This window comes from Hypanus sabinus, chromosome 1 (genome assembly GCF_030144855.1).
Source record: "Hypanus sabinus isolate sHypSab1 chromosome 1, sHypSab1.hap1, whole genome shotgun sequence".
Classification (NCBI taxonomy): Eukaryota; Metazoa; Chordata; class Chondrichthyes; order Myliobatiformes; family Dasyatidae; genus Hypanus; species Hypanus sabinus.
This window is the reverse complement of record NC_082706.1, coordinates 191563868-191589829: the sequence shown is the minus strand read 5'-3', so window position 1 is coordinate 191589829 and position 25962 is coordinate 191563868. Positions and strand designations below refer to the sequence as shown.

Here is a 25962-nt window from a genome sequence, read left to right as displayed (position 1 = left end):
AACAAAATCTCAGCAGTAGCTGTGCAACATTAGATGCAAAATTTTAACTCTTTCTCTTTCCACAGATGCTTCCTTTAAGCTGCAGAGTGTTATTTAACACCTTTTGTTTTGGGTATTAAGAAATCAACAAGATTGAAAGATCGTAGAGAAAATTTACAATTGTGTTGCTGGGACTTGCATGGACCTGAGGTATAAGGAAAGGTTGAATAGGTTAGGACTTTATTCCCTGGAGTGTAGGAGAATAAGGGGAGATTTGATAGAGGTGTATAAAATTATGACGGGTATTACAAAGAAGTAAAAGTATAGACTATTTTCAAAATGGGGAGGAAATTCAAGAACTCGAGGTGCAAAGGGACATGGGAATCCATGTGCAGGATTCCCTAAAGATTAACTTGCAGGTTGAGTCTGTGGAGAGAAAAGGCAAATGCAAGGTCAGCACTCATTTTAAGAGGATTAGGATATAAAAGCAAGGATGTAATACTGAGGCTTTATAAGGGATTGGTGAGGCCTTTCTTGGACTATTGTGAGCAATTTTGGGCCCCTCTTCTAAGAAAGGATGTGATGACATTGGGTAGGGTGCAAAGGAAGTTCACAAAAATGATTCTGGGATTGAAAGGCTTATCATATGAGGAGTGTTTTAATGGCTCTGGGCCAGTACTGCTGGAATTTAGCAGAATGAGAGAAGATCTCATAGAAACCTTTTCAATATTGAAAGGCCTAGATAGTGTGGATGTGGAGAGAATGTTTCATATAGTGGGGGTGTCTAGGACCAGACAGCACAACCTCAGAATAGAGGGACTTCCATTTGGAACGGAGATGAGGAATAATTTCTTTAGCCAGAGGGTGGTGAAACTGTGGAATTCATTGCCAGAGGCGGCTGAGGGGGCCAGGTCATTGGGTGTATTTAAGGTAGAGGTTGAAAGGTTATGGCAAGAAGGAAGGAGAAGGAGGTTGAGATGGAAGTGGATCAGCCTTGATCAAATGGCAGAGCAGAGTTGAAGGGGTGAATGCCTTAATGTTGCTCCAATGTGTTAAGGTTTTATGGTCAATGGTATAGACAGAGTAAATGCAAGCAAGCTTTTTCCCAGGAGGTTGGGTGAGACGAGAACTAGAGGTCATGTATTAAGGATGAGGGGTGAAATATGTAAGGCGAATGTAAAAGAGTGGTGAGAATGTGGAATGAGTTGTCATCAGAAATGGTGGATGTGGGTTTGATTTCAACAGTTAAGAGGAACTTGGATAGGTACAGTGGATTCTGGTTAATTGGGACACAACAAGACCTATTTTGGCTCATTTAAGTGGATGCCTCGATTAACTGAATTTTCATGGAAATAGTTAAAATTATGTTAAATAAAACTTACAACTAAGTAACAAATTATGTATTTAAATGGACTAATGAACAAATTAGAACATTACCAACAGCCCTCCAGTGCTATGAATCTGTGTATTACTGCCTAAGAGTTATTAACAGAATTTATCCAATAAATGCAATGAACGAGAACACTGCTGACATATAGTGCAGATAATGGATGCCTTCAGACTGTGATCAACAATTGCATCCTCCAAATCTTCATTTTCATTGTAACATTCAAATGGTTGTCGGTACCTTCAGATTCTTTGTATTTCTTATCTTTTTGAAGTAGCGGTCTGTACACACCAGCCGTGTGGTGAAAAAGGCACAGCAGCACCTCTTTCACCTCTGACCATTGAAGAAGTTTGGTTTGGGCTCCCAAATCCTAACAACTTTCTACAGGGGCACAATTGAGAGCATCCTGACTGACTGCATCACTGCCTGGTATGGGAAATGAACCTCCCTTGATTGCAGGATTCTGCGGAGAGTGGTGCGGACAACCCAGCGCATCTGTAGTTGTGAACTTCCCATGATTCAGGACAGTTACAAGGACAGGCATGTAAAAAGGACCCTTAGGATCACTGGGGGCCCAACCCATCCCAACCACAATCTATTCCAGCTGCTACCATCCGGGAAGCGGTACCGCAGCATAAAAGCCAGGACCAACAGGCCTGTTGGTCTTCCACCAGGCCATCAGACTGATGAACTCATGTTGATTTGAGTGTACTCTATGTTACATTGACTGTTCTATTTATTATAAGTTATTATGATTGCACATTGCATAGTTAGATGGAGACATAATGTAAAGATTTTTACTCCTCATGAATGTGAAGGATTTAAGAAATAAAGTCAATTCAAATTCAAATTAGTGATATCGTTTCATTTTCACTCCTTGGCTGTTTCTGGCATCTTCAGGTCAGAGTGCCTGAAACTGCAGTACGCAAAACAGCTAAGATTTGACTTGTTGCTTATCTCTTGCCAACCATCAATGACAAAAATCACTGCTTTTTGAACACAAACGTACGGAGCTGATGCTATTTAAAAAACACTGATCATTTCAAGCTCAGCATATGATCGATCACCCACACAAATGTGCATGACTGATGTTAGTTAGAACCTGTCTCCTGCCCCAATAAGTGACATAGCATCCCTAATAAACAAAGGGAATCCTAGGGAATCCTGGCAATTTTCTCAATTAGTTTTTGTTCTTTAAGAGTTGTCCCAATTAAGTGGCTGCACTGATCTACCAGTGCCCCAATTAACCAGAATCCACTGTATCTGGATGGGAGGGTTTGGAGGGCTATGATCCGAGTGCAGGTCAATAGGACTAGGCAGCATAATACTTCAGCACTAACTAGATGGGCTGAAGGGCCTATTTCTGTCTTGAGGTGATCTACAACTCTACTTTAAAAAAAAGCATCTGATTGCAGCAAATGATGAGCTGTTGGCGAATGCACAAGATGTATCTAATAGCTTTTCTCTGTGCCAACAAAAAAGAAGAGACAATGCTAATTATCAGCTGTATCTTCCATTTTGTAATATGGCGTGGTTATTATCATTAAACGATTTGTCACAGGTCTGGCGCTGACTCCCTCTCATACTGTCTACAGTTCACTATAATTTCTCACAATTACTCTTCATACCTCTTCAATTTTGTTTCAGGTTGTGGTGAGCCAAAGCAAAAACATCCACAGATAATTGTGTTTTAATTAAGTGTGTATTATTTACACCTATCGACAATAATATCATCTATAATATGAAATGGTTAGCTTTCTTCTGAAATTGGCTTGACTTTGAATTCTTTCTATTCCACTTGATATCAAATACCTGTTACGATGGGACCAAATCACTCCTGATTTTACTGGAATGTGAGTTTAATTTTGGTGGCAATTTGACCAAATCCTAAGAGAAAGACCATAAACAACTATTACTGGTTACTTGTGCTGTTTGTTTAGGTTCATAGTCGAGTTTTGTTAGATGACCTGAGCTATTAAACCAAGAGCAGTTGTCAAATTTCCTTTAAGATGATAAACCCTGATTTGAAGGAAATGGTGTCTCCATGTCTTTTTTCATATTGGGATCACAGGCACATTGCTCTTGAAGGATCGTTGAGGGGAGGACGTAGATTATACACTCCATGGCATTAGTGTGTTGGTGGTAGAGAGGGTGGTTATAAATCTCATGGGAGAGGCACAGATCAAGCTAACTGCTGTGTCTTCCTCTGTGCACATGTTGTGCCGCAGAGGTTTTCAGAACAGGGTTTTATCCAAAGCGTAATATTTTGACTGTGATCCCAGGAATGTGAAGGTTTAATCGTGTAATTGATAATGTTAACCAAAGGTGTTCTTTCACAGAGAGTGAGAGTGGGGAGCCCCACCTTCTTCCTGTCACATACTTGTGAATAAATTGGTCCGTGCGCTTGATGTTCAAGTGAGGGTAAAAGCAGAACTGATCCTGGTAAATGATGGATGTTCTGACCTCTAGAGGCACAGTTCACTTTGTATGAACATCATTTCCTATACATAAGCTGTTTTTTTATATCAACTCCTGCATGGGTTAATTTTGATTTGATTTGAAGCGCATGGTGAAAAACCATCTAACTCCAACCTCTCTTTACTTGACCTTGAAACAGCAATATCCACGAATCTTAATTTTTTTTGTTAATATTTAGAAAATACATTTTGAAGGCAGTATTATGTTTATTGTTTATCATTTAAGATCTTGCTGTGCCATGATTTTACTCTTGTTTACACGGCATAGATATGGAGTACTGCGTATGGATATTACGGTTAACTCTTGTTGTGAAAATACTCAACAATATTAATATATTCAGGTGCACAATGATCCTGTATTGGATGTAATACATACTTTACTGACCTTTCTGCTGTTTCACAAGTAAGAATTAATTTTAACACCCTAAAAAAAAGTTTCTGCCCCGGATTATTTTTGAGAATGTGTTTAACTCTTTGTACATACACACTGCGAGGGCAGTAGAATGCAACTATGCTATTTATTTATCTGAAGTAAAGTTGTGCTGGAAGCTGTAATGTAACTGAGAAGGGCATTAAAGTTATCTGCCTGGGGGTGGGGTGGTTAGGGCAGGAGCTGTGGGCTGTCAGCGTCAGTGTTCTGTGAGTCTGAAGATTATAAGGGAAGATCAGCTTTACTTGTTATATGTGCATCGAAACATGCAATGAAATACATAATTTGCATGAAATCAGTGAGGATTGTTCTGGATAGTTCACAAGTGTCACCATGCTTCCACGGTAAACATAGCATTTCCCCAATGCACTAATCCTAATGTCTTCGGCATGGGGGAGGAAATCAGAGCACCCAGAGGAAACCCACACAGTCACAGGAGAACTTACAAATTCCTTAAGAACTCTGCCAGGAATTGAACTCAAATCTTTCAGTTGGCACTGCAAAGTTTTGTGCTAGCCTCTGTGCTAGCATACACGTACCAACAGCAATTATCCATTCACAGAACAGCCAAAGCACTGTGTAGTATAGGACAGCCCTTGCACATAACGTGAGCGCAGAAGACTTCCAAGGAGAAAATCAGTGGAATGAAACAGGACTCTGGATTATGGGATCAGAATCAGATTTAATATGTTGTGAAATTTGTAAACTTTACAGCAGTAGTACAATGACATACATGATAAACAAATATAGAGAAAAGAACTTGAGTTTCAGTAAGTATATCTGTCTATTCAATAATTAAATTAATAAAAGTAGTGCAAAAATAATAGAAATAAAAGAAGTAGTGAGGTAGTGTTCATGGGTCCAATGTCCATTTGGGAATCAGATGGCAGAGGGGAGGAAGCTGTTCTTCTATTACAGAATGTATGCCCTCAGGCTTCTGTACCTCCTTCCCAACAGTAACAGTGTGAGGAGGGCATGTCCTGGATGGTGGGGGTCCTTAATGATGGACGCTGCCTTTCTAAGGCACCACTCCTTGAAGATATCTTGGATACTACAGAGGCTGGTACCCATGATTGAGTTGACTAATTTTACGAAGTTCTGCAACTTATTGCAATCTTGTGCAGTATCACCACCTCCCCCACCCCCATACCAGATTGTGAAGCAGCCAGTCAGAATGCTCTCCACGGTATACTTGTAGACATTTTCAAGAAGAGTTATGACTGAGGTGACATTTGGTGACTTGATCAGGAAGTTTGGGGTTGGCTGGAGGGATGATCCAAGGTCATAAGTACTGGCAAGAATAAAACTGATGGAGGTGTCCTTCTTCAAAGAAAGAGCTTCCCTTCTTCCACCATCAATTCTGCTGTCAGCTGCATTTCTTCCAATCTGTCACATCCACACTCACCCCATCCTCCCACCTTCACCTCATCATCATGCTATCCCACCAAGGATAGGGTTCCTCTTGTCTGCACCTACCACCCCACCAGCCTTCGCATCCAGCACATAATTCTCCATAGTCTCTGCCATCTCCAATGGGCTCCCTCTGCCCCCTCTAACTTTCTGCTTTCCACAGGGATCGCTCCCTATGCGACTTCCTTGACCATCCATCTCTCCTCACTGATCTCCCTCCTGGCACTTATCCTTGCAAAAGGAACAAGTGCTACACCTGGCCCTACACCTCCTCCCTCACTACCATTCAGTGCCCCAAACAGTCCTTCAATGTGAGGTGGCACTTCACCTGTAAGTCCGTTGTGGTCATCAACTGTATCCAGTGCTCCAAATGTTTCCTCCTGTGTATGGGTGAGACCCAGCATGGATTGTTGATTCTACATAGATACCACCCTTCGTGTTTTTAAAAAAATGCCCCTCAAACTCCTCTTAAATCTTTCTGCTCTCATGTGAAAACTATGGCCTCTGGTTCCTGATTTCCCTACTCTAGAAAAAAAAGACTGTGTCCACTCATCCAATCTATGGCCATCGTGATTTTATTTACCTCTAGATGATCACTCTCCATTACCTATACTCTAAGGAAAGGAGTCCTAGCCTATCCAAGCTCTTTCTATAACTCAGTCCCTCAAGATCTAGCAACATTCCTGGAAATCTTTTCTGCATTTTTCCAGTTTAATTATATGTTTCCTACAGCAGGGTGGTCAAAACTGAACACAGTACTCCAAATGTAGCCCCACCAGCGTCCAGTATAACTGTACTATTCTTATCTTTTATACTTAACGTCCTGACTGTTAAGGCCGCCTGCCTATGGCTCTATTTTCAGTGAACCACGTACATGAACTATCCACTCCCATTGTTCTACAACACATCCCAAAGTCCTCCTATTGACTGTGAAAGTCCTTTCCGGATGTAAAACTTTACACTTATCTGCATTTGCCATTCCTCAGCCCACTTACCCAGATGATCTTGAAAACCTCCTTCATTGTCCACCATACCAGATGAAAACTTGCTACTCATGCCTTTACATTCTTACCCAGATCATGGATGTAGATGGCGTGTGTCAGTTACCTCAAAAACAGAACCAACAGCAACCACTGCCCCACTACTTGCCCTCTGGCAATACCTCACACCAAACTCAATTACTGTTCATGAACTCTCCCCAGCATCATTTAAAGTTAGTCCTCATGTACGGCGGCTCCTTGCCTAAAAAAAGAATAAAAGCTTTTAAACTAAATAGGATTATGCAAAGCTATAGGGTAATGCAGCATGGAGATAGGCTCTTTGGCCCAACTGGCCCATGCCAACCTAGGTGACCATTGAAGCTAGTCCCAATTGCCTGCTTTTGGCTCATTTCCCTCGACACCTATCCTACCCATGAAGGAATGATGAGCTTAAGGTTCAAAGCTGAAAGTAATTTTACTATCAAGTGATGTACATGTCAGATACACTACCCTGAGATTCATTTTCTTCCCGGCATTCACAGTTGATACAAAGCAACGGACAAACAAAGATGGACAACCAACCAATGTACAAATACAACAAAAATAATAATACTGAGAAAATGAGCTGAAGAGTCCTTGAAATTGAGTCCCATAGGTTGTGGAGTCAGTTCAGGGTTGAGGTGAGTGAAGTTATTCACTCTGGTTCAGGAGCCCAATGCTGAAGGGTAATGACTGTTCCTGAACCTGTTGGCATGGGACCTAAGGCTCCTGTATCAGGAGCGGGAAGAGTGAATGGCATGGATGGTGGGGGTCCCTTGATGCTTTCTTGTGGAATGCTCTTTGTAGATATGCTGAATGGTGGGTAGAGATTTTTCTGTGAATGACTTTTTGTAGACTTTTCTGTTCATGGGCATTGGTGTTTCCATCATGATGATGAACTGATTTGTTTGTAATTTTCAACTTCAATTGTTAATTGAATTAAGTGGCTCTGTGGTCTGCAGTTAAAAAATTACACAGTGCTGAATTGAACTGAACTGAAATAAATGAACATTCCTAGACTGTTTCAAGCGCCCTACAGTCTGATGTTTTATTTTCTGTGTCCTTTTCGTTTGTTTTTTGTTGTTTGCTCAATTTTTTTTGCGCATTGGCTGTTTGATGTTTTCTTTGAACAGGTTTCATGGTGTTTGTTTCGTGTTTGCCTGTGGGAAGACAAATCTCAGAGCTGTACACTGCATACATACTTGAATGATAAAAGTGCTTCAAATCTTCAGCAAAACAAAACAAACCACAATTCTTTTCACTGAGTGCCTGAAACCTCAGGGGGAGACAGTGAAACAAAGGGAGTTAATCTAGTGGGAGGCTGAAAATTGGCACTCTGTGCTGCTGTGACAATAATACATGCCTGTTTGAAAGTCTGACATTAGGTTGTAATTTGGAGCTGATTGATTATTACCATGAGCTTAACTTGCTAACATAAACACATGCAAATTTACCACTCTGACACTGACAGGGAGACAAAAGTGACTGTAGATACTGGAATCCAGAACATAAAATAAACTGCTGGAACAACTCTGGGTCAAGCAGCGTCTGTGGTCGACATTTTGGATTGAGACCCAGCATTAAGGAGCCAGTGCAGAGTACCCCTATGGCCACCCCCTCAGCAACAGGTATATCACTTTGGATACTATCAGAGGGCAGGCGGGGGATGACTCAACAGAGGTAAGTCACAGTGTTCGAGTCTCCGAAGGGAAAAGGGGGAGAAGAGGCATGCTGTGGTGATAGGGGATTGTAAAGTTATGGGAATTGCGAGGAGGTTTTGTGAGTGAGAACAAGATTCCCAGTGCCAGGATATCTCGGACTGAGTTCTCAGCATTATTAACTTGGGAAGATGAACAGCCAGAGGCCATAGTCCATGTAGGTACCAATGACATAGACAGGACAAGTTTTCTTCTTGTCGTATCCACAGACAGTCTATACATGGCCCAGCCAGAACTGAACACATTTTTGTGCCAGTTCCTCTAGTGATGGGCATCGCAGGAGACGTTGCATAGTTTGTGGCTCAGTTCCACATTCACAAGTTGTCGGGCTGGTTGTATATCCCCATTTGCTAACTGAAACCTTTGAACGACCTACACCAGTCCTGAGTCTGTTCAGGCACTTCCAGGTTGCCCAGTTGCCATTAGCTCCTGGGGGAAAGCTTTCGTCTGGTGGGATTTCCATCGCTGGGGGTTGTTTGAGACAGGCGAGCCAGTCTTTCCACATGGTGATGCGGGCTTCAGATGGGATTGATTGTAATGGAACAACATTGTTCATGAAGCTCTTCTGTGACAGGACAAGTGAATAAGTTCTGCATAGGGAATTAGGTACTAAGTTAAAGTGAAGGACCTCCAGGGTTGTGATCTCAGGATTGCTACCCATGCCACGTGCTAGTGAGGCCAGAACTAGGAAGATTATAGGTGGCTAAGGAGTGGGTGTAGGAAGGATGGCATAAGATTTTTGGATATTTGGGCTATATTCCAGAACAGCCAACAGTCTGCAGGGTTTAGAGGAACAAATTTGCAAAGAGATCACAGACTTGCAAGAAACACAAGGTTGCTATTGTAGGTGATGTTAACTTTCCACATTTTGACTGGGAACCCCATACTGTAAGAGGGCTAAATGGGGGAAGAGTTTGTCAAATGTGCTCACAAAGGTTTCCTTCATCAGTGTGTAGAGCTCCCGATGAGAGAAATTGCAATACTGGCTCTGCTATTAGGGAATGAGACAGGGCGGGTGACAGAAATTTGTGCAGGGGAACACTTTGCATCCAGTGATCTCAAGGCCATTAGTTTCAAAGTAAATATGCAAAGAGTCTAGTCTTGCCCACCGGATGAGATTCTAAATTGGAGAAAGGCCAATTTTGATGGTAACAGAAATGATCTGTCAAGTGTGGATTGAGACAGGCTGTTTTCTGGTAAAGGTGGACTTGGAAAGTGGGAGGCCTTCAAAAACCAAATTTTGAGTGTACAAAGCATGTTTGTGTCTGTCAGAATAAAGGTAAAGATAACAAGTGTAGGGAACCGGTTTTCAAGAGATATTGAGGCTGTGGTTAAGAGAAAAAAGGAACTGGCATAGTAGGTATAGGCAAGTAGGAACAAATGAGGTGCTTATGGAGAACAAGAAATGGAAGAGTACACTTAAGAAATCAGGAGGGCTAAAAGAAGGCATGAAGTTGCCCTAGCAGATGAGTGAAGGAGAATCCTAAGGAAGTCTATAGATATGTTAAAAGCAAAAGGATTGCAAGGGTCAAAATTGGGTGTCTGGAAGATCAGAATGGTAATCCATGTGTGGAGCCATAACAGATGAGAGAGATCTTGAATAAATTCTTTGCATCTGTATTTACTCGGGAGAAAGATTCAGAGTCTATGGAAGTGAGGCAAAGCGGTATCAACTTCATGGACCTTGTACAGATTACAGAGGAGGAAGTGTTTGTTACCCTGAGGCAAATCAGAGTGGATGAATCTCCAAGGACTGACAAGGCGTTCCCTCGGACCCTACGGGAGGCAAGTGCAAAAACTGCCAGGGCCCCAGCAGAGATATTTTAAAAAGCATCAGCGACAGGACAGGTACCAGAATATTGGAGGATAACCAATAATGCTCCATTGTTTAAAAAAGGCTCTAAACATAAACCAGGAAATTATAGTCTGACATCAGTTGTGGGAAAGTTATTAGAAATTATTTTAAGGGAACAGATATATAAGTATTTTGACTGACATGGACTGATTAAGGACACATGGCTTCGTGTGTAGTAGATCCCGTCTAACCAATCTTGTAGATTTTCGAGGAAGTTATGAGAATAGTGCAAGGCAACGGATGTTGTCTACTTGGACTTTAGAAAGGCAGTTGACAAGATCCCATATGGGAAGCTGGCCAAGGTTTAAAAACAAGAGAAAATTTACAGATGCTGGAAATCTGAGCAACACACACAAAACGCTGGAGGTACTCAGCAGGCCAGGCAGCACCTACGGAAAGGAGTACAGTCAATGTTTTGGGCCAAAACCCTTGGGCAGGATTGGAGAGAAAAAGCTGATAGATTTAAGAGGTAGGGGGAGGGGAGAGAGGAACATCAGGCGATAGCTGAAACTTGGAAGGGGAGGGATGACACAAAGAGCTAGGAAGTTGTTTGGTGAAAGTGACAGAAGGCCACGGAAGAAAGAAAAAGTGGTGGGGGGAGGAGCACCAGAGGGAGGTGATGGGCAGGCATTACTGGAAGATTGAGAAATCGATGTTCATGTCATCAGGTTGGAGGCTACTCAGGTGGAATATAGGGTGTTGTTCCTCCAACCTAAGTGTGGTCTTAGCATGACAGTGGAGGAGGCCATGGATGGACGCACAGAATGGGAATTGCGAGATCCTGCTTGCTCTGGTGGATGGAGCGTAGATGCTCCGTGAAGCCGTCTCCTGATATATGTTGGGTTTCACTGATTTACAGGAGGCGACACTGGGAGACTTGTCTTCACCTACTACCCCACCAGCTACTGCGTTCAGCACATAGTTCTCCAAAACTTCCACCAACTCCAACTGGATCCCACCACCAAGCACATCTTTCCCTCCTCACCCCCATTGTATGTTTTCTGCAGGGATCACTTCCTACGACTCCCTTGTCCATTCATCCCTCCCCACTAACCTAAGGTGTAGGGGCAGGTGTAGCATTTTTTTCACTTGCAAGGATATGTGCCAGGAAGGACAACAAAGTCAAGGCATGGGAGTGGCCATCACAATGCCCTGGCCTCAATCCAATAGAAAATTTGTGGGCAGAACTGAAAAAGCGTGTGCGAGCAAGGAGGCCTACAAACCTGACTCAGTTACACCAGCTCTGTTTGGAGGAATGGAACAAGATTCCAGGAACTTACTGTGAGAAGCTTGTGGAAGGTTACCCAAAATGTTTGACCCAAGTTAAACAATTTAAAGGCAATGCTACCAAATACTAACAAAGTGTATGTAAACTTCTAACCCACTGGGAATGTGATGAAAGAAATAAAAGCTGAAATAAATCATTCTCTCTACTATTATTCTGACATTTCACATTCTTAAAATAGTGATCCTAACTGACCTAAGACAGGGAATGTTTTCTAGGATTAAATGTCAGGAATTTTGAAAAACTGAGTTTAATTGTATTTGGCTAAGGTGTAAGTAAACTTTTGACTTCAACTGTATCTGGAAAAATTCTAGTTTCAAGGAAAGTGTTAATATTTTTCTTAACAACAATAAAAAAAACTATTAAAAGAATCCTCAAAAAGTGTGGTGGGGACAGGGCCGAAACAGTAAGTAGACTATTTATTCTTTGTTGCAAACTCAGAATTCTGAATTGGAAATACCTGTAAATTTTGACATTGTTGTTGTCTTTTTACGAGATTAGCTATACTCTCCCAAATGGAAGTAATTTTGTTGATAAAAATATTGTGAATTCCTTACATTTTATGGTAGGCACTTGACTTAGGACATTGTCGGTTGGGGCAGAGGTTAACAGTCAGTTTATAGTTGAGAACAATATTCTTGAATCTCTGCTATTTTCTGTAGTAGTCTTGGAAAAATATACTCTTCTTGCAGAGCATACAGAAGCATTAAAAGGAGGATAACTTTTCCATGAAAATAGTACGATGGACTTCTAGTCCAGTTTTACTTCATTTTCTCTCAGCTGCCTTGCATGATCTCTTTGAGTCTGTGGACAGAATTGCATAACCAGGTGACATTTTACTAATTGATTTTGATTTGTTTTTAAACCTAAGCAGGACCAGTGTGTTTAATATATCTGTCATTATGTTGAAAGAAAAACAATAATCATTTCATTTACTGAGCATTTTAGGTCACATGGGTTAGATAAACTAGCCAGATTAGAGAATTTAAGTTGCACTGCAGTATCAAGGCACCATTTTTAACTGTAATTTCTTTTAAGGTCCTTGATCCAGGCAGGAGGGCACAAAACGTACTTTAAAATGATCAGAGGTAGTATTCACATTTGAGATTATAAATATGAATATTGACCATGTAACAAACTCTGGTTGAACTTTATCTATGTAAACTTGACACCTCTGTATCATACAAATAAATTTCTTGAGGGAGATAATTGCAACGCAGGAGAGCCAAATGCTACCTTAATGTCAAAATTACTTAGTTTACAAGGTATAAAGATTTTGCTCTCCTCAATCAGACATAGAATCCTTAAAATCAGGTATTGTGATAATTCAGTTGTTTCCCAGTGGGTTAAAATCCTATTTTTATTAGAGTCAATAAAAATGAAGTGCCAGAATTTGACAATTAATAACTTACAGACTGATGAAGTAGCTGTGAAAATGAATATGTTCAGTAAATACAAATACTACTACACAAATTATCAAGGGAATCTTCAAAAGGCAGCGTACATCATTAAGGATCCTCACCATTACTACTATCGAGTCAGTGGTACAGGAGCCAGAATATACACACATTAATTTTAGTACTAGCTTCTTCCCCTCCACCATCAGATTTCAGAATGGCCCATGATCACCATCTTGCTCCTCCTCTTTTGTACTGTTTATTTTTTGTATAGTAACTTTTGTTTTTACAGTCTTGTAAATGTGTTGTCCAGTAAGCACTCGTTGTTTAATTGGTTGAGTAATATGTAAAATAAGTGACTTTCACATGTCATCACACTACCACGTGCTACATGGGCTTAAATATGAAGTTAGACTCTCATTTTGGACTCCCCTGTTTTCCTTTGAAATAGTTTAATGTTTTGAAGTTACAATCAGTATCATTTGCAAATACTAGGGAAGCTGAACGACTCCTGCCTGGCAGTAAAGCAGTGAGACATTGTTCTGTTCTGCCTCTGGACAGCAGAAATATCAAATACCAGATTGAAACCAGGAATCAGTTCCAAAAGGACACACTCTTCCCTGTGCTGGGATTGTCAAGAATAAGAGAATTACCATTGCTGTGTAAATAATTTCTTGAGAAATAAAAAAAAACAGAAAGGTCATCAAGTTGACATGTTAACAGTTTTTCTCTCTTAACTGGTGCTGCTAACAGTGTCTCCTGGAATTTTTCTTTTTACTTTATTTGCAGGATTCTTAGCTTTTGCACATTAATACTGCACAACTATTTATCTTTAGATGTAGTTTTACAATGCTTCACCAGGTGGCGCACCAACTGTTAATTGTCTCCAACTTTTTAAGTTTCATCTCAACACTGCAGTGCCTGAAAGTTAATCTGCACAATTTTACATCTTGCTAAAGCAACAAGTACTATTGTTTATGCCTTTACAAAAACAAAATGCAGGAGTGAGTAATCCCAGAAAAATAAATCTGCAGATGTGGAAATCCGAGCACAAAACACAGGAGGAATTAAGCAGGCCAGGCGGCATCTATGGAAGAGTCTAGTTGACGTTTTGGCCGAGATTCCTGCTGAAGGGCCTCAGCCCGAAACGCCAACTGTACTCTTTTCCATAGATGCTGACTGGTCTGTGGAGTTCCTCCAGTGTTTTGTGTGTATTGCAGGGATGAATATACGGATGAATACCACAAGCAGTTGCAGAAATGCAGGGTGGAATGGAGGGCCGAGGATTCTAAAAACAGATCTAAATGAATTGGCAAAACTGTGGAGTTGAGATTGAGAGGGTGAAGGGCGTGTAGGAAGAGAATAATACAGAGAAGTGAGTAGAGGCAGCTACTGTAGGGAGTAAGGTGGGTAAGGAGCTACCAGGAAGCTTCCTAGCACATCCAATTTGTCCTGTCAAAGCCAGTTCCCATGTTCACTCCAGTTCTGTGGCCCTTTCCCCAGGACTTTCCCTGAAATTAACATGCAAGGAATATCTCTCACATCTCATTGTAACTGCTGCTGGAGGCCCACATACACAAACACTATGCTTTACTCCCCTGCCAAATGCACTTGCAATTTCTCCAGTTAATGATGAGAAAGTTAAAGACTAGTAATATTTCTCATGTTCCATCATTAAAACCCTTGATTTTTGCAAAGCCCCACATTATAATCCCAGTTAAGGTGCTTTGTTTTGTGCACTCTTAAATAAGATGGTTTTCTTGTTCTATCCATGATATAATCTATTGCATCATATCTCTCCACCCTTGACCTTCCTCCCTCCAGTTCCCTTGGCCCATTATTTTCCAACCTTACCTACATTCCTGTTCAACTCGCAGTCTACAGTTAGAATAAATTTGCTTTTAGTGATACAGGCCCTTCCAGCCTAACAAGTCTACACTGCCCAATTTCAACCTGCTAATCATATGTGTCTTTGGAATGTGGGAGGAAACCAGGGAATCCACAGCAAACCCACATGGTCATGGAATTTCCTATGTGCGACACGAGTTTTAACAGAAAGCTGTGTGGAATTTGCATAGAAGACTGAACTTTTGTTAATTCTTCTATCGCTAAACTAATTTCTTTGGATTCATTTCTGTGCAAAATTGCAACTCATCAGGGTGGTCCGCTGGATACATTGAAACCAAAAGCTTTGCCTGATATGGTTAAATCATTTTATCTAGGATTCAAATCCAGTTCAAAATGTAACCACCACAAATGACACAAATATTGAACCTGATCTAATTAAATCAAATTGTGTTTAGAACATCTCAATGCCACTGTAAGTTCTTTACACCAATTCTTTGTGGCTCCACACTATAGGGGCAGATGAAATGGTACTACATTTAAAAGAAATTACACTTTGCACTGGCTTAGACATATAAATCAGTAATGGATAAAATTTGTTTGTGCTGCTATGAGATCTCAATCTTTTTAATTAAATATACTTATAAGCTGAATCATTGGTATTTTACAGAAAGTATTAAGCATTATATTCACTTGTTTCTGTATAAATGTACTTAGTAACCAAACATCCCTGGTGCTTTCTTAGAGAAAAAGCATTGCTACTCTGGAGAGCTAGATGCAATGTGTCACTTTCAATGTTAATTACCAAGGTGAAGGTATCTATTACTTACCTCCAGGGCCACATGGGAAAATATCCTAAACATACTATATTCTGTCTAGGATGCTGAGAGTTGCAGTACTTGACACTCAACTTGTGAAACATGAAAAATACAGAGATGGTCTTATTCAGTGCATCATCACCCTTCAAATGCTTCACAAACTTCAAACTACAGGAGCTCAGTTAACATTGCACCCAGTTTGCACAATAAGATTTGAACATATAGCAGAATACTGAATGGGAATGACTCTTTGTTGGGAATGTTCTTTTCCAAGTGGAATCATGGGACTTCAGCATACACCGGAATAATACAGAACAGATTTGGAGGCCCTCAGTCTAATACTTCTTTTGAAAAATTCTACCTTTAATGATGTTTAATCTATTACATCTCAGCATTACATTTAAGTGCCTGCTTAAGTCATGTGTTAAACCTTTTAAACAGTATTAGAGAGTAGCATGAATATTAATATTAACCGTAAGTTTTGCCTCCTTATCTACTGACTGATCAATCACCAGCTCCCTCTTGATGTCGGCAAATTTCCCACTCTGCTATCACTCTTTTTATATCTCCTCCACTGGTGACAACACTAGCCCGTGGGACAGAGGCCGACCGCCCTTGTCTTCTCCAAGTAACAGTCAAGACTGGTGTGACATTTCTCACAGCTGAGCCAGTATTCATTTCAGAAGACGCCCAAGAAAGACTACTTTCTAGCAAGATGAACTGCATTGTTAATAAGAATAGGAATGTGGCTGCATGTCCACTGTCATCATGACATGGAGGCAGGTACGAAGCCAAAAAGACGTGAGCTTGACACAACCATGTTATCTAATAGCCAACTCAGGCCAATCCAAGGACTAGGTCAGGAACTGCAGTCTTCTCCGTGAATAACTTGCACAGTATCAGTCCTCTGGCTTAACTATTATAGAACTTACATACCTTGCTTTTTGCAAAAAGATTTATTCTATGAATGAACAGGTGCTCAAAACCATGCCGGCTTTTCATTTGGTCAATGTTGATGAGCTATTACATTGCTCAGACTTTCATCACTCTAATCTTACTCATTATCAAATTTCCAAAAGTTCAGCTTATTATTTACAATTACATAGTGGTTTTACAAATTTAAGGGCATAATTATCCAGCGCTATCATTCAGTGCAATAAATAGCACCAAACCTTATGCATGGTGTGCAAATGTAAAAGCTTTCACCTAATATCCAGGTGAAAATCATAATTTAAATAATACCTGTAGAAAAACAATTTAAATCTAACCAACTGCTACAATAAACTTGTCTTTTGGGCTATAAGGTTTGACGTTCAAGATACATTCTTTAGTGTAGATTTTTTTTGTTTTCTGCTGTTGCCTTTTACTGGGATGGTTAAGTTAAATTCTGTTCTTTGTCCTTCAGTAAAAATGTTGGATTATAAGGTCGTCTTCGTCTCGGTCGCTGGCAAGGTGTGCTCTCTTCCTTAATATAACCTAAAAAGAAAAGAATGGCATTGGCGATTAAATGGGCAAGTTTGACAAGATGGAACAACTGAACAATGCAAATAAAATGCTGGAGGGACTCAGCAAGTCAGACAGCATTGATGGAGGGGTGGATAAGGGAACCTATCAGGACACTTAAAGATCTTGATGATCAAGTTCAAAGCAGCCCACAAAAAGTTGCCGCTGTTCACCGGCACCATTTTGTGTATTCTACATATCATCCTTTCAAAACTGTTACAGAAGAAAGAGCGAGAGGTGGAGAGAAACTTATGTAAAATCAGCACATGAAATGTTTTACACAATCTTTAACAAGCAAAGACAATTATGTCATCTTAATGTCACACTTAGCTCACTTGCTGGGATTTTGCCTTAGAAATAGAAAGATGTACTTTCAAGTTCTGCAGACAAAATTTGGACAAATACAACAATATTGTAAGGGTTATGACAATATTGTAAAGAATGAGGAACTAAACCTTGGTCGACAAACATGTACTTATCCATTGATCAAAGTAACTAGAAACAGATAATCTGGTTGGTGTTGATAGCAGGAGTTTCCTGTGCACATTTAGACTGCTATAATTCTTTCAACAATGACTGCAAAATGACTGCTCAAAGGGCCTGAACATTGCTATGTAAATACAAATGTTGCTTTTTACAGGAAGTGCAAGTTCAAAGTAAATTTATAATCAGAGTACACATATATCACCATATACAACCCTGAGATTCATTTTCTTGCAGGCAATCACAGTAAACACAAAAGACACAATAGAATCAATGAAAGACCACATCCAACAGGGTGTCTTGTGCTCCTGATGTGGCCTCCTCAATATTGGTGAGACCGGTCATAAATTGGGGAGCATCTCTGCTCCATTTGCCAAAACCAGAACTTCATGTTGGCCAAACATTTTGATTCCAGTTTCCATTCCTGCTCTGACATGTCGGTCTATAGCCCCCTCTTTGCCACCATGAGGCCCCCGTTAGGGTGGGGTAGAAACACCTTATACTCTATTTGGGTAGCTTCCAACTTGATGGCAAGAATATCAATTTCTCCTTCCTGTAAAAGAAAATTCCCTCTCCTCTTCTTCCATTCACCTCTCTAGCCTCTTACCTCTTCTCACCTGCCTATCATCTCCCCCTCCTCCTTCCCTTTCTCCTATGTCTACTCTCCTCTTTTATCATATTCCTTCCTCCCCAGCCCTTCACCTTTCTCACCCACCTGGCTTCACCTATCACCTTGTAGTTATTCTCCTTCCCCTCCTCCACCTTTTTATTCAGTAACTTCCCCTTCCTTTTCAGTCCTGAATAAGGTTCTTGGCCTGAAACATCAACTGTTTGTTCATTCCCATGGATCCTGCCTGGCTTGCTGAGTTCCTCTAGCATTTCGTATGTGTTGTCTTATCTCTGAAGCCTTGTTCTTTAGCCTCTGCCTATACACAGGTAGGAGGACAGCTAAGTGATCAGATTTCTTGAAATGAGGTCTAGGCATGGAAAGGTAGGCATTCCTAATCGTACTGTAACAGAGGTTGAGTGAGTTGGAACTGCTGGTGTTACAGGTGATAGTTGATGATAATTGGGCAGAGATTTTTTTTCAAACAAGCCTGACTGAAGCCCCCAATTATGATTTGAAAAGCATCAGGTACACCATTTTTTGTTTGTTAATCAAGACATTCACAATGTAGAGTGCTTGTTTAACAAATGCTTTTGTCGGTATCTAAACTGCGATCAGGGCTATGATGGAGAATTCTCTTAAGTAAGTGAAACAGTCTAAACTTAATCATCAGACGTTCCAGGTTGGGGGAAATGGAGTGCAATAATTCTGCTGCATCCGGGCACCACAAAGAGGTATCATGAAACAAAGACCCCCATCTTCTGGCTTCTCCGTATCAGCAGTCCAATCCAGCCAGTGTATTGAGAAGCCCTCAGGTTTTTACCACAAAGTAGGTGAATGAGGAGGAGACTTTTTCCAGCAAGGAGCTGGCAGACACTATGGACTGAATATCCTCCTTCCTATACTCTCCTCATGTCTTTATATTTAATTGATATTCTGCTGGATACAAGATTTCTTAATCTATATTACATTCACAGGCTACAGAATGACTTAGACAGATTTAGGAGAATGGGCAGTGAAGTGGCAGATGGAATACAGTGTTAGGAAATTTATGGTTAGACACTTTACAAAATAGTCTACATTTTTTTAGTTCTTCTTCCAAAGTGTGTGGCCGTACACTTTGAGAGAATAAAAAATGTAGACTATTGTCTAAATGGAGAGAAAATTCAAATATCTGGTGCAAAGCATCTTGGGAATCCTCATGCTGGATTCCCTTAAGGTTAATTTGCAGGTTGAGTCGGAGGTGAGGAAGGCAAATGCAATGTTAGCATTCATTTCGAGAGGATTAGAATATAAAACGATGTAATTTTAAGGCTTTATAAAGCACGATGATGTCTTATTTGGAGTATTGTGAGCAGTTTTGGGCCCCTTAGAAAGAATGTGCTGGTACTAGAGAGGATTCAAAGGAGGTTTGTGAAAATTATTCTGGGAAGGCTTAACATATGATGAGCATTTGATGGCTCTAGGCCTGTACTCACTGGAATTCAGAAGAATGAGGGGGTACCTCATTGAAACATTGAGTGGTGAAAGGCCCTAATAGAATGGATGTGGAGAGGATGTTTCCTACGATGGGGGAGTCTAAGACTAGAGGACACAGCCTCTGGATAGAGGGACGTCCATTTAGAACAGAGATGAGAAGTAATTTCTTTAGCCATACAGTGGTGAATCTGTGGAATTCATTGTTACAGGTAGCTGTGCAGACCAAGTGATTGTGTATATTTAAGGCACAGGTTGATAGATGTTTTTAGTAGTATAGGCACAAAGGGATATGAGGAGAAGGCGGGAGATTGGGGCTGAGAGGGAAGTGGATCAGCCATGATGAAATGGCAGAGCAGGCATGATGGGTCAAATGGCCTAAGTGTGCTCCTATATCTTAATAGCTTTATTATGTATTTGCACAAGCCTACAAGTGAACTGGAGCAAACATAACTTCTGCAATATTCTTACTTATACTAATAGAAGAACCTTTCTATTGATTACACAGTACAATTTGGCCTTATAATGATACCTTTCCCTTTACAGTGGGTTATTCTAGTGACAGAACATTAATTCCTGACATTCTCTCTCCTATGTTCTATTCTTCACATTGCCCTCTGTAGCTTGCCCCTCCACTTCACAGCTCCCTCTTACATAAGCACAAGAAATTCTGCAGATGCTGGGAATTCAGAACAACACACATGTATTGCTGGAAGATCTTAGCAGGTCAGACAGCATCTATAGAGGGGAATAAATAGTCAATGTTTTGGGCTGAGACCCTTCAGCAATCCCAAGATGTCGACTGTTTGTAGATGCTGCCTGACTTAATGAGTTCCAGCATTTTTTGCATGTCCATCTTTTAAATGAGTGGTAAGTTAATTCCTAGCTTTCTGTGAAATTTAACAGCCTAACATGAAGTAGTCCTTTGTTAAAGTCCAAATGAAAGCTGTTGAGCAATGGAAGTGAATGATCATTCCAATATGAAACTCTTGTGTCTAAGATGCTGATCTGGGCACTTCAAGCCTGGTTGCACCTGCCAGTCTCCCAATACTGTGAAAATAACTCCTTGGGACCCCTGTTTTCTCAACTGCAATGTTTCAAAATGCATCTATCAAGGTGTGAATTTCTAAAACATGATAAAGCCAGGAAACCTCCCCAAATTATTTGTTGACTTTGAGTCATTTAGTGACATGAATGGAAATATGGAAAAAACAAATCTGATTACAAAAGGAGCCATTAAAACTTGACCCATGAGGTAATTCTGTACTTTCTCACCTCTATCAACGCAGGTTTGGGTGGAAGGAAACCCCACCTCCCAGAAATTCTCTGGTGTGTTTGGGGGGATGTACCGGAATCTATGTCTGGAACAATTTGCCAACTTTTTCAGTCTCTCTTCTTCTGGAAGATCTGCATAATACTGAAATAAATGACAATAAATTAAAATACATTTCAATTGCTCTCGATACCTACAACTGGATGCTTATTCTACATCACCTTTCTCTGACTATTCCCCCAACCCAAGTTCCTGAGCTACCCAATAACAGAAATAGGACTCATTCATTTACTCTGTCCTAACACCTGATGATTCCAAACAGCATCAAATGACCAGAGAAAAATTCCAGTTTCTAGCCATATAACTAGGTCCGAATCCATTAAATCTTTCTAACTCTCTAGTGAATGCACAGTAAATATGGGAAAGATACAGGTAAAAATGTTCATCAAAACTCTACAAGTTTCAGGATACTTCCAACATTTCCTTTTTTCATTTTAAGTGTCCAGATTTTCCCTTTTTCCATAGAGCATGCTCTGTTCCAAATATCATTGTCAACTGTCTGAATCCAAACTATACTATTTACAACCTTGGTTAAATATTTAACCCTGTGATGAGTTTCATATCACATACTTATGTCATCACTATGATCATCTATTTCAACATCCATATCAATGCCCAATTCCACTCTCATCTCAGCTGTCTCTGAAACACTATCCTATACCTTCGTTATTTCTGGATTGGATTATTCCCACAAATTCATGAACAGTCTCCCTCATCTATTTTCCTGTAAAACTGAGATTATCAAAGGGTCCTGTGCCCTTAATTTAAAGGCATACAGTGTTTACTGACTTACACTGGCTCTAGCTTGAACAATTAAGTTCTCATTCACCTTCTCAAAATAAATCTCATCATGTTCTTATCCCTCCACGTCTCTCAGTTGCTGTAGCCCAGGAAATGTCTGAGTTACCTCTAATTCTAGTCTTTATTGGTTGGATGTTAATGTAAACAACACATTTCATTGTATGTTTCGAGGTATATGTGACATACCAATCTGAATCGGAATGTTATCAGGCGCATGTGCGCTGTTCCCCTTCCTGAAGTCAATGACCAGCTCTTTTGCTTTGCTGGCATTGAGGAAAAGGTTACCAAGTCACCATGTTACTAGTCTCTCCATCTCTCTCCAGTACTCCAACTCATTGTTATTTGAGATACAATCCACTGGATGGAGTTAGAACATGTCATGAAATCATAGAGAGTACAGTAGGGGAGCTGAGGATGCAGGCTTCTGGGGCACCAGTGTTGAGAATAATTGTGGCAGAGGTATTAATGCCTATCCTTACTGATTGTGGCCTGTTGGTTAGGAAGTCAGGCATCCAGATGCAAAGGATAATGGAGATGAACTTGCTTGGAATTATAGGCCAGAAGGTGGAGCTGTATTCAATAAACAATAGTCTAGCATAGGTGTCTTTATCATCCAGATGTAGGGCCACAGAGACGGCACCATAGAGCTAATTGGTGAATAATCATAGACAAATTGGCAAATTGCAGCAGGTTGAGGTTTCATGAATCTCAAGTGTAATCACCGCACTAAAGCTGTCTGTGCCTTCTACTACTGAAACTGTAAGCTCTGGACTGTCTTTCATCTTCCATGAAATTCCTTAAAGTTTCCTTAGGCGAATTCCCACTTGTAAGACTTGGAATCAATTTTTGACAATTACTCATGGATATTTCACTAAGCTTAAGGGCACAATACAATGCAAGCTGTAGTGGTTGATTATTCTGACCAAACTGCTCATTTCTGGATTGCAATATGATTTTATTTGTCATCAGAATGTTCATATTTATTATATCAGTAGTAAAGGCAAATTAAATTCAAATAATGAACTTTAAGATCTCTTGTTCTTTCACAGGAAATAAGTTAAAAGATATAACTAATGAAAGATTAAAAAATAAAGTCAAAGATCTGATCATATGCCAGGTCAGTACTTACTACTTCACATTCCTTGCATGTGTGCCCTTGCAACTTTCTTCTTTCTTCCTTGTTACGGACCACCTCAATGTGAGGAAAGTTTAAAACTGTATTTTTTCTAGGAACCAAATAATACATTGACCAAATTAGGTTCACTAATAAATTTGTTCTGTTCTTGCAAGTACATACTACTTCTTGCAAATATACAATCTTGGTAATGTAAGCACCACACACAAAATGCTGGAGGAACTCAGCAAGCCAGGCAGCATCTCCAGAAAAACATACACTGGTGGCTTTGGACCTAGACACTCTGGCAGGTCTGCCTGAAACGTTGACTTTTTCCATAGAGGCTGCCTGGCCTGTTGAGTTCCTCCAGCATTTTGTGTGTGTTGCTTGGATTTTAGCCCCTGCAGATTTTCTCTTGGTAATGTAACGTGGCTCTGGGGATTATGAACAGTCCAGTGATAATGTTACAGGCTAGGACTTCTGAAAATAAAATTGGCTGAGTTCATAAACCAAGATTTCACACTCACAAATATAATATGAAATAGATTTAAAAAGTGCCTGGGTGTGTATTTTTGAAGTCTCCAACAATAGATTCGAATGTTATTGGAAACCTGGGTGCTGCTTGCTGATAGGGTGATGAAATTTGCCTTTTATTTTGAAGTTATGCCAAATTCAGTGGAAGCAGTACAGACACCAAGTACCAGTCTCTGTGAGCACCCAATAGCAGTTACGTTCTCCTTCTCAGCAGTGCACATCAAATTTGTAAATCGTGTTCAAAAGTAAAACTTGGATTATTTGCAAATTGTGTATTATATGAATGATTAAAATGCATAATTAACGATTAAGTTACATACCTCTGCCCGGAGTTTAAATAAGGCTGCAGAGAAGATTCACTTTTTACTTTCTCTGGTTCTTCTTGAAAAACTAAAAACAAAAATAATTCCATCTTAAATTCAATCCCATCTTCAGTAGCTAACACAAATATCAACTCAAAAGGACTGAAGAAAGTTTATAAATTGAGGGCACAACTTAACACAATTTTGTTCCACAGGTGCTGACAGCTTTATCAATATCACCAATCTTCACTCATGAGCTGGGACAATGTGCAGTGGGCACCCAGGTGTCCAGAAGGCACAGGTTTATTTTTCAGCAAATATCCCTGCACAGCAGAAAATTAAACACTAAGACCATAAAACACAGGAACAGAGTTAGGCAATTCGGCCCACTGGGTCTGCTCTGCCATACCTTCATGGCTGATTCATTATCCCTCTCAATCCCATCCTCCTGGCTTCTCCTCGCAACCTTTGACACCCTGACTAATCAAAAACCTATCAACTCCCACTTTAAATATACTCAATGACTTGGCCTTCACAGCTGGCTGTAGCAACGAATTCCTCAGCTTCACTATATCCAGCTAAAGAATTTCCCTCTCAGCTCTATTCTAATCGTATGGCCCTCTGTTCTGAGGCTGTGCGCTCTGGTTCTAGACGCACAGATGGTAGGAAACATCTTCCACGCATCCACTCAATCCAATTTCAATATTCGATAGGTTTCAGTGAGATCCTCCTTTGTTCTAAACTTAAGCAAGTAATAGTCCAGAGCCATCATATGCCCCTTGTATGTTAACCCTTTCATTTAAACTTCCTCTGCATTTCTTCAATGGCAGCACATCCTTTTATAGATAAGGGGCCCAGAAGTGCTCACAATACTCCTAGTGCAATCTGAACCAATGTCTTATGACGCCTCAGTATTACATCCTTTCTCTTATATTCCAGTCCTATTGAAATGAATGCTAACATTGCATTTGCCTTCCTTACCATTGACTCAACCTGCAACCTAATCCTGCACAAGTTCCTTTGCATCTCTGATTTTTGAATATTCTCCTGGTTTAGAATATAGTCTACACCTTTATTTGTTTTACCAAGTGTATGACTATACTCTTATACTATATTCCATTAGCAACCTCTTTGCCCATTGTCCTAATCTGTCTAATTCCTTCTGCAGATTCACTGTTTCCTCAACATTAGCTGCTCCTCCACCTATCTTCCAATCGTTTGCAAACTTAGCCATAAAGTAATCAATTCTGTCATCCGAATCATTGACATCAAATACGAAAAGAAGCAATACTAACACCGACCACTGTGGAGCACCAATAATTATTGGCAGCCAACCAGAAAAGGCCCCCTTTATTTCCACACTTCACTTCCTTCTATCTATGCCAGTACCTTTCCTGTAATACCATGGGCTCTTATCTTGTTAAGCAGCCTGATGTGGAGCACCTTGTCGAAGGTCTTCTGAAAATCCATGTAAACAACATTCACTGACTCTTCTTTGTCTATCCTGCCTACTATTTCTCAAAGAATTCCAAAAGATTTGTCAGGCAGGATTTCCCCTTAAGTAAATCATGCTGACTTTGGCCTATTTTATCATGTGCCTCCATGTATCCTGAAACCTCATCCTTAATAATGGACTTCATCATCTTCTCTACCACTGAAGTCAAGCTAACTGGTCTATAGTTTCCTAACTTATGCCTCCCTCTCTTCTTAAAGAGTGGCGAGACATTTGCAATTTTCCAGTCCTCAAGTATCATTTCAGAATCTAGTGATTCTTGAAAGACGTTAGTAATGCCTCTACAATCTCTTTAGCTACCTCTTTCAGAAACATAGAAAACCTACAGCACAATACAGGCTCTTCGGCCCACAAAGCTGTGCTGAACATGTCCTTACCTTAAAACTACCTAGGCTTACCCATAGCCCTCTATTTTTCTAAGCTCTATGTATCCATCCAGGAGTCTCTTGAAAGTCATTTCCGCCTCCACCACTGTCGCCGGCAGCCCATTCCACGCACTCACCACTCTCTGCGTAATAAACTTACCCCTGACATCTCCTCTGTACCTACTTCCAAGCACCTCAAAACTATGTCCTCCTATGCTAGCCATTTCAGCCCTGGGAAAAAGCCTCTGACTATCCACACGAACCCTGGATGAAATCCATTTTGTTCAGGTGACTTATCTAACTTCAGACCT

At 40.4% G+C, this 25962-nt stretch overlaps 1 protein-coding gene across 7 annotated transcripts in view; it reads right to left on the bottom strand.

The window, feature by feature from the left end:
* Window positions 1–12943: 12943 nt before the first annotated feature.
* Window positions 12944–25962, bottom strand: part of rbbp8 (retinoblastoma binding protein 8) — a 141811-nt gene continuing 128792 nt past the window's right edge. For 5 of the 7 annotated variants that reach the window (XM_059983862.1, XM_059983872.1, XM_059983859.1 and 2 more), the window contains 4 exons: window positions 23792–23861; window positions 22953–23049; window positions 20965–21106; window positions 12946–17096 (listed from right to left, as the gene is read on the bottom strand). In XM_059983862.1, the coding sequence (XP_059839845.1) occupies window positions 16996–17096; window positions 20965–21106; window positions 22953–23049; window positions 23792–23861 (410 nt within the window). In that variant the 3' untranslated portion in view covers window positions 12946–16995. Of the gene's footprint in view, window positions 17097–20964; window positions 21107–22952; window positions 23050–23791; window positions 23862–25962 lie in introns of all 7 variants that reach the window. The other 2 variants (XM_059983909.1, XM_059983899.1) reach the window with 2 other exon arrangements.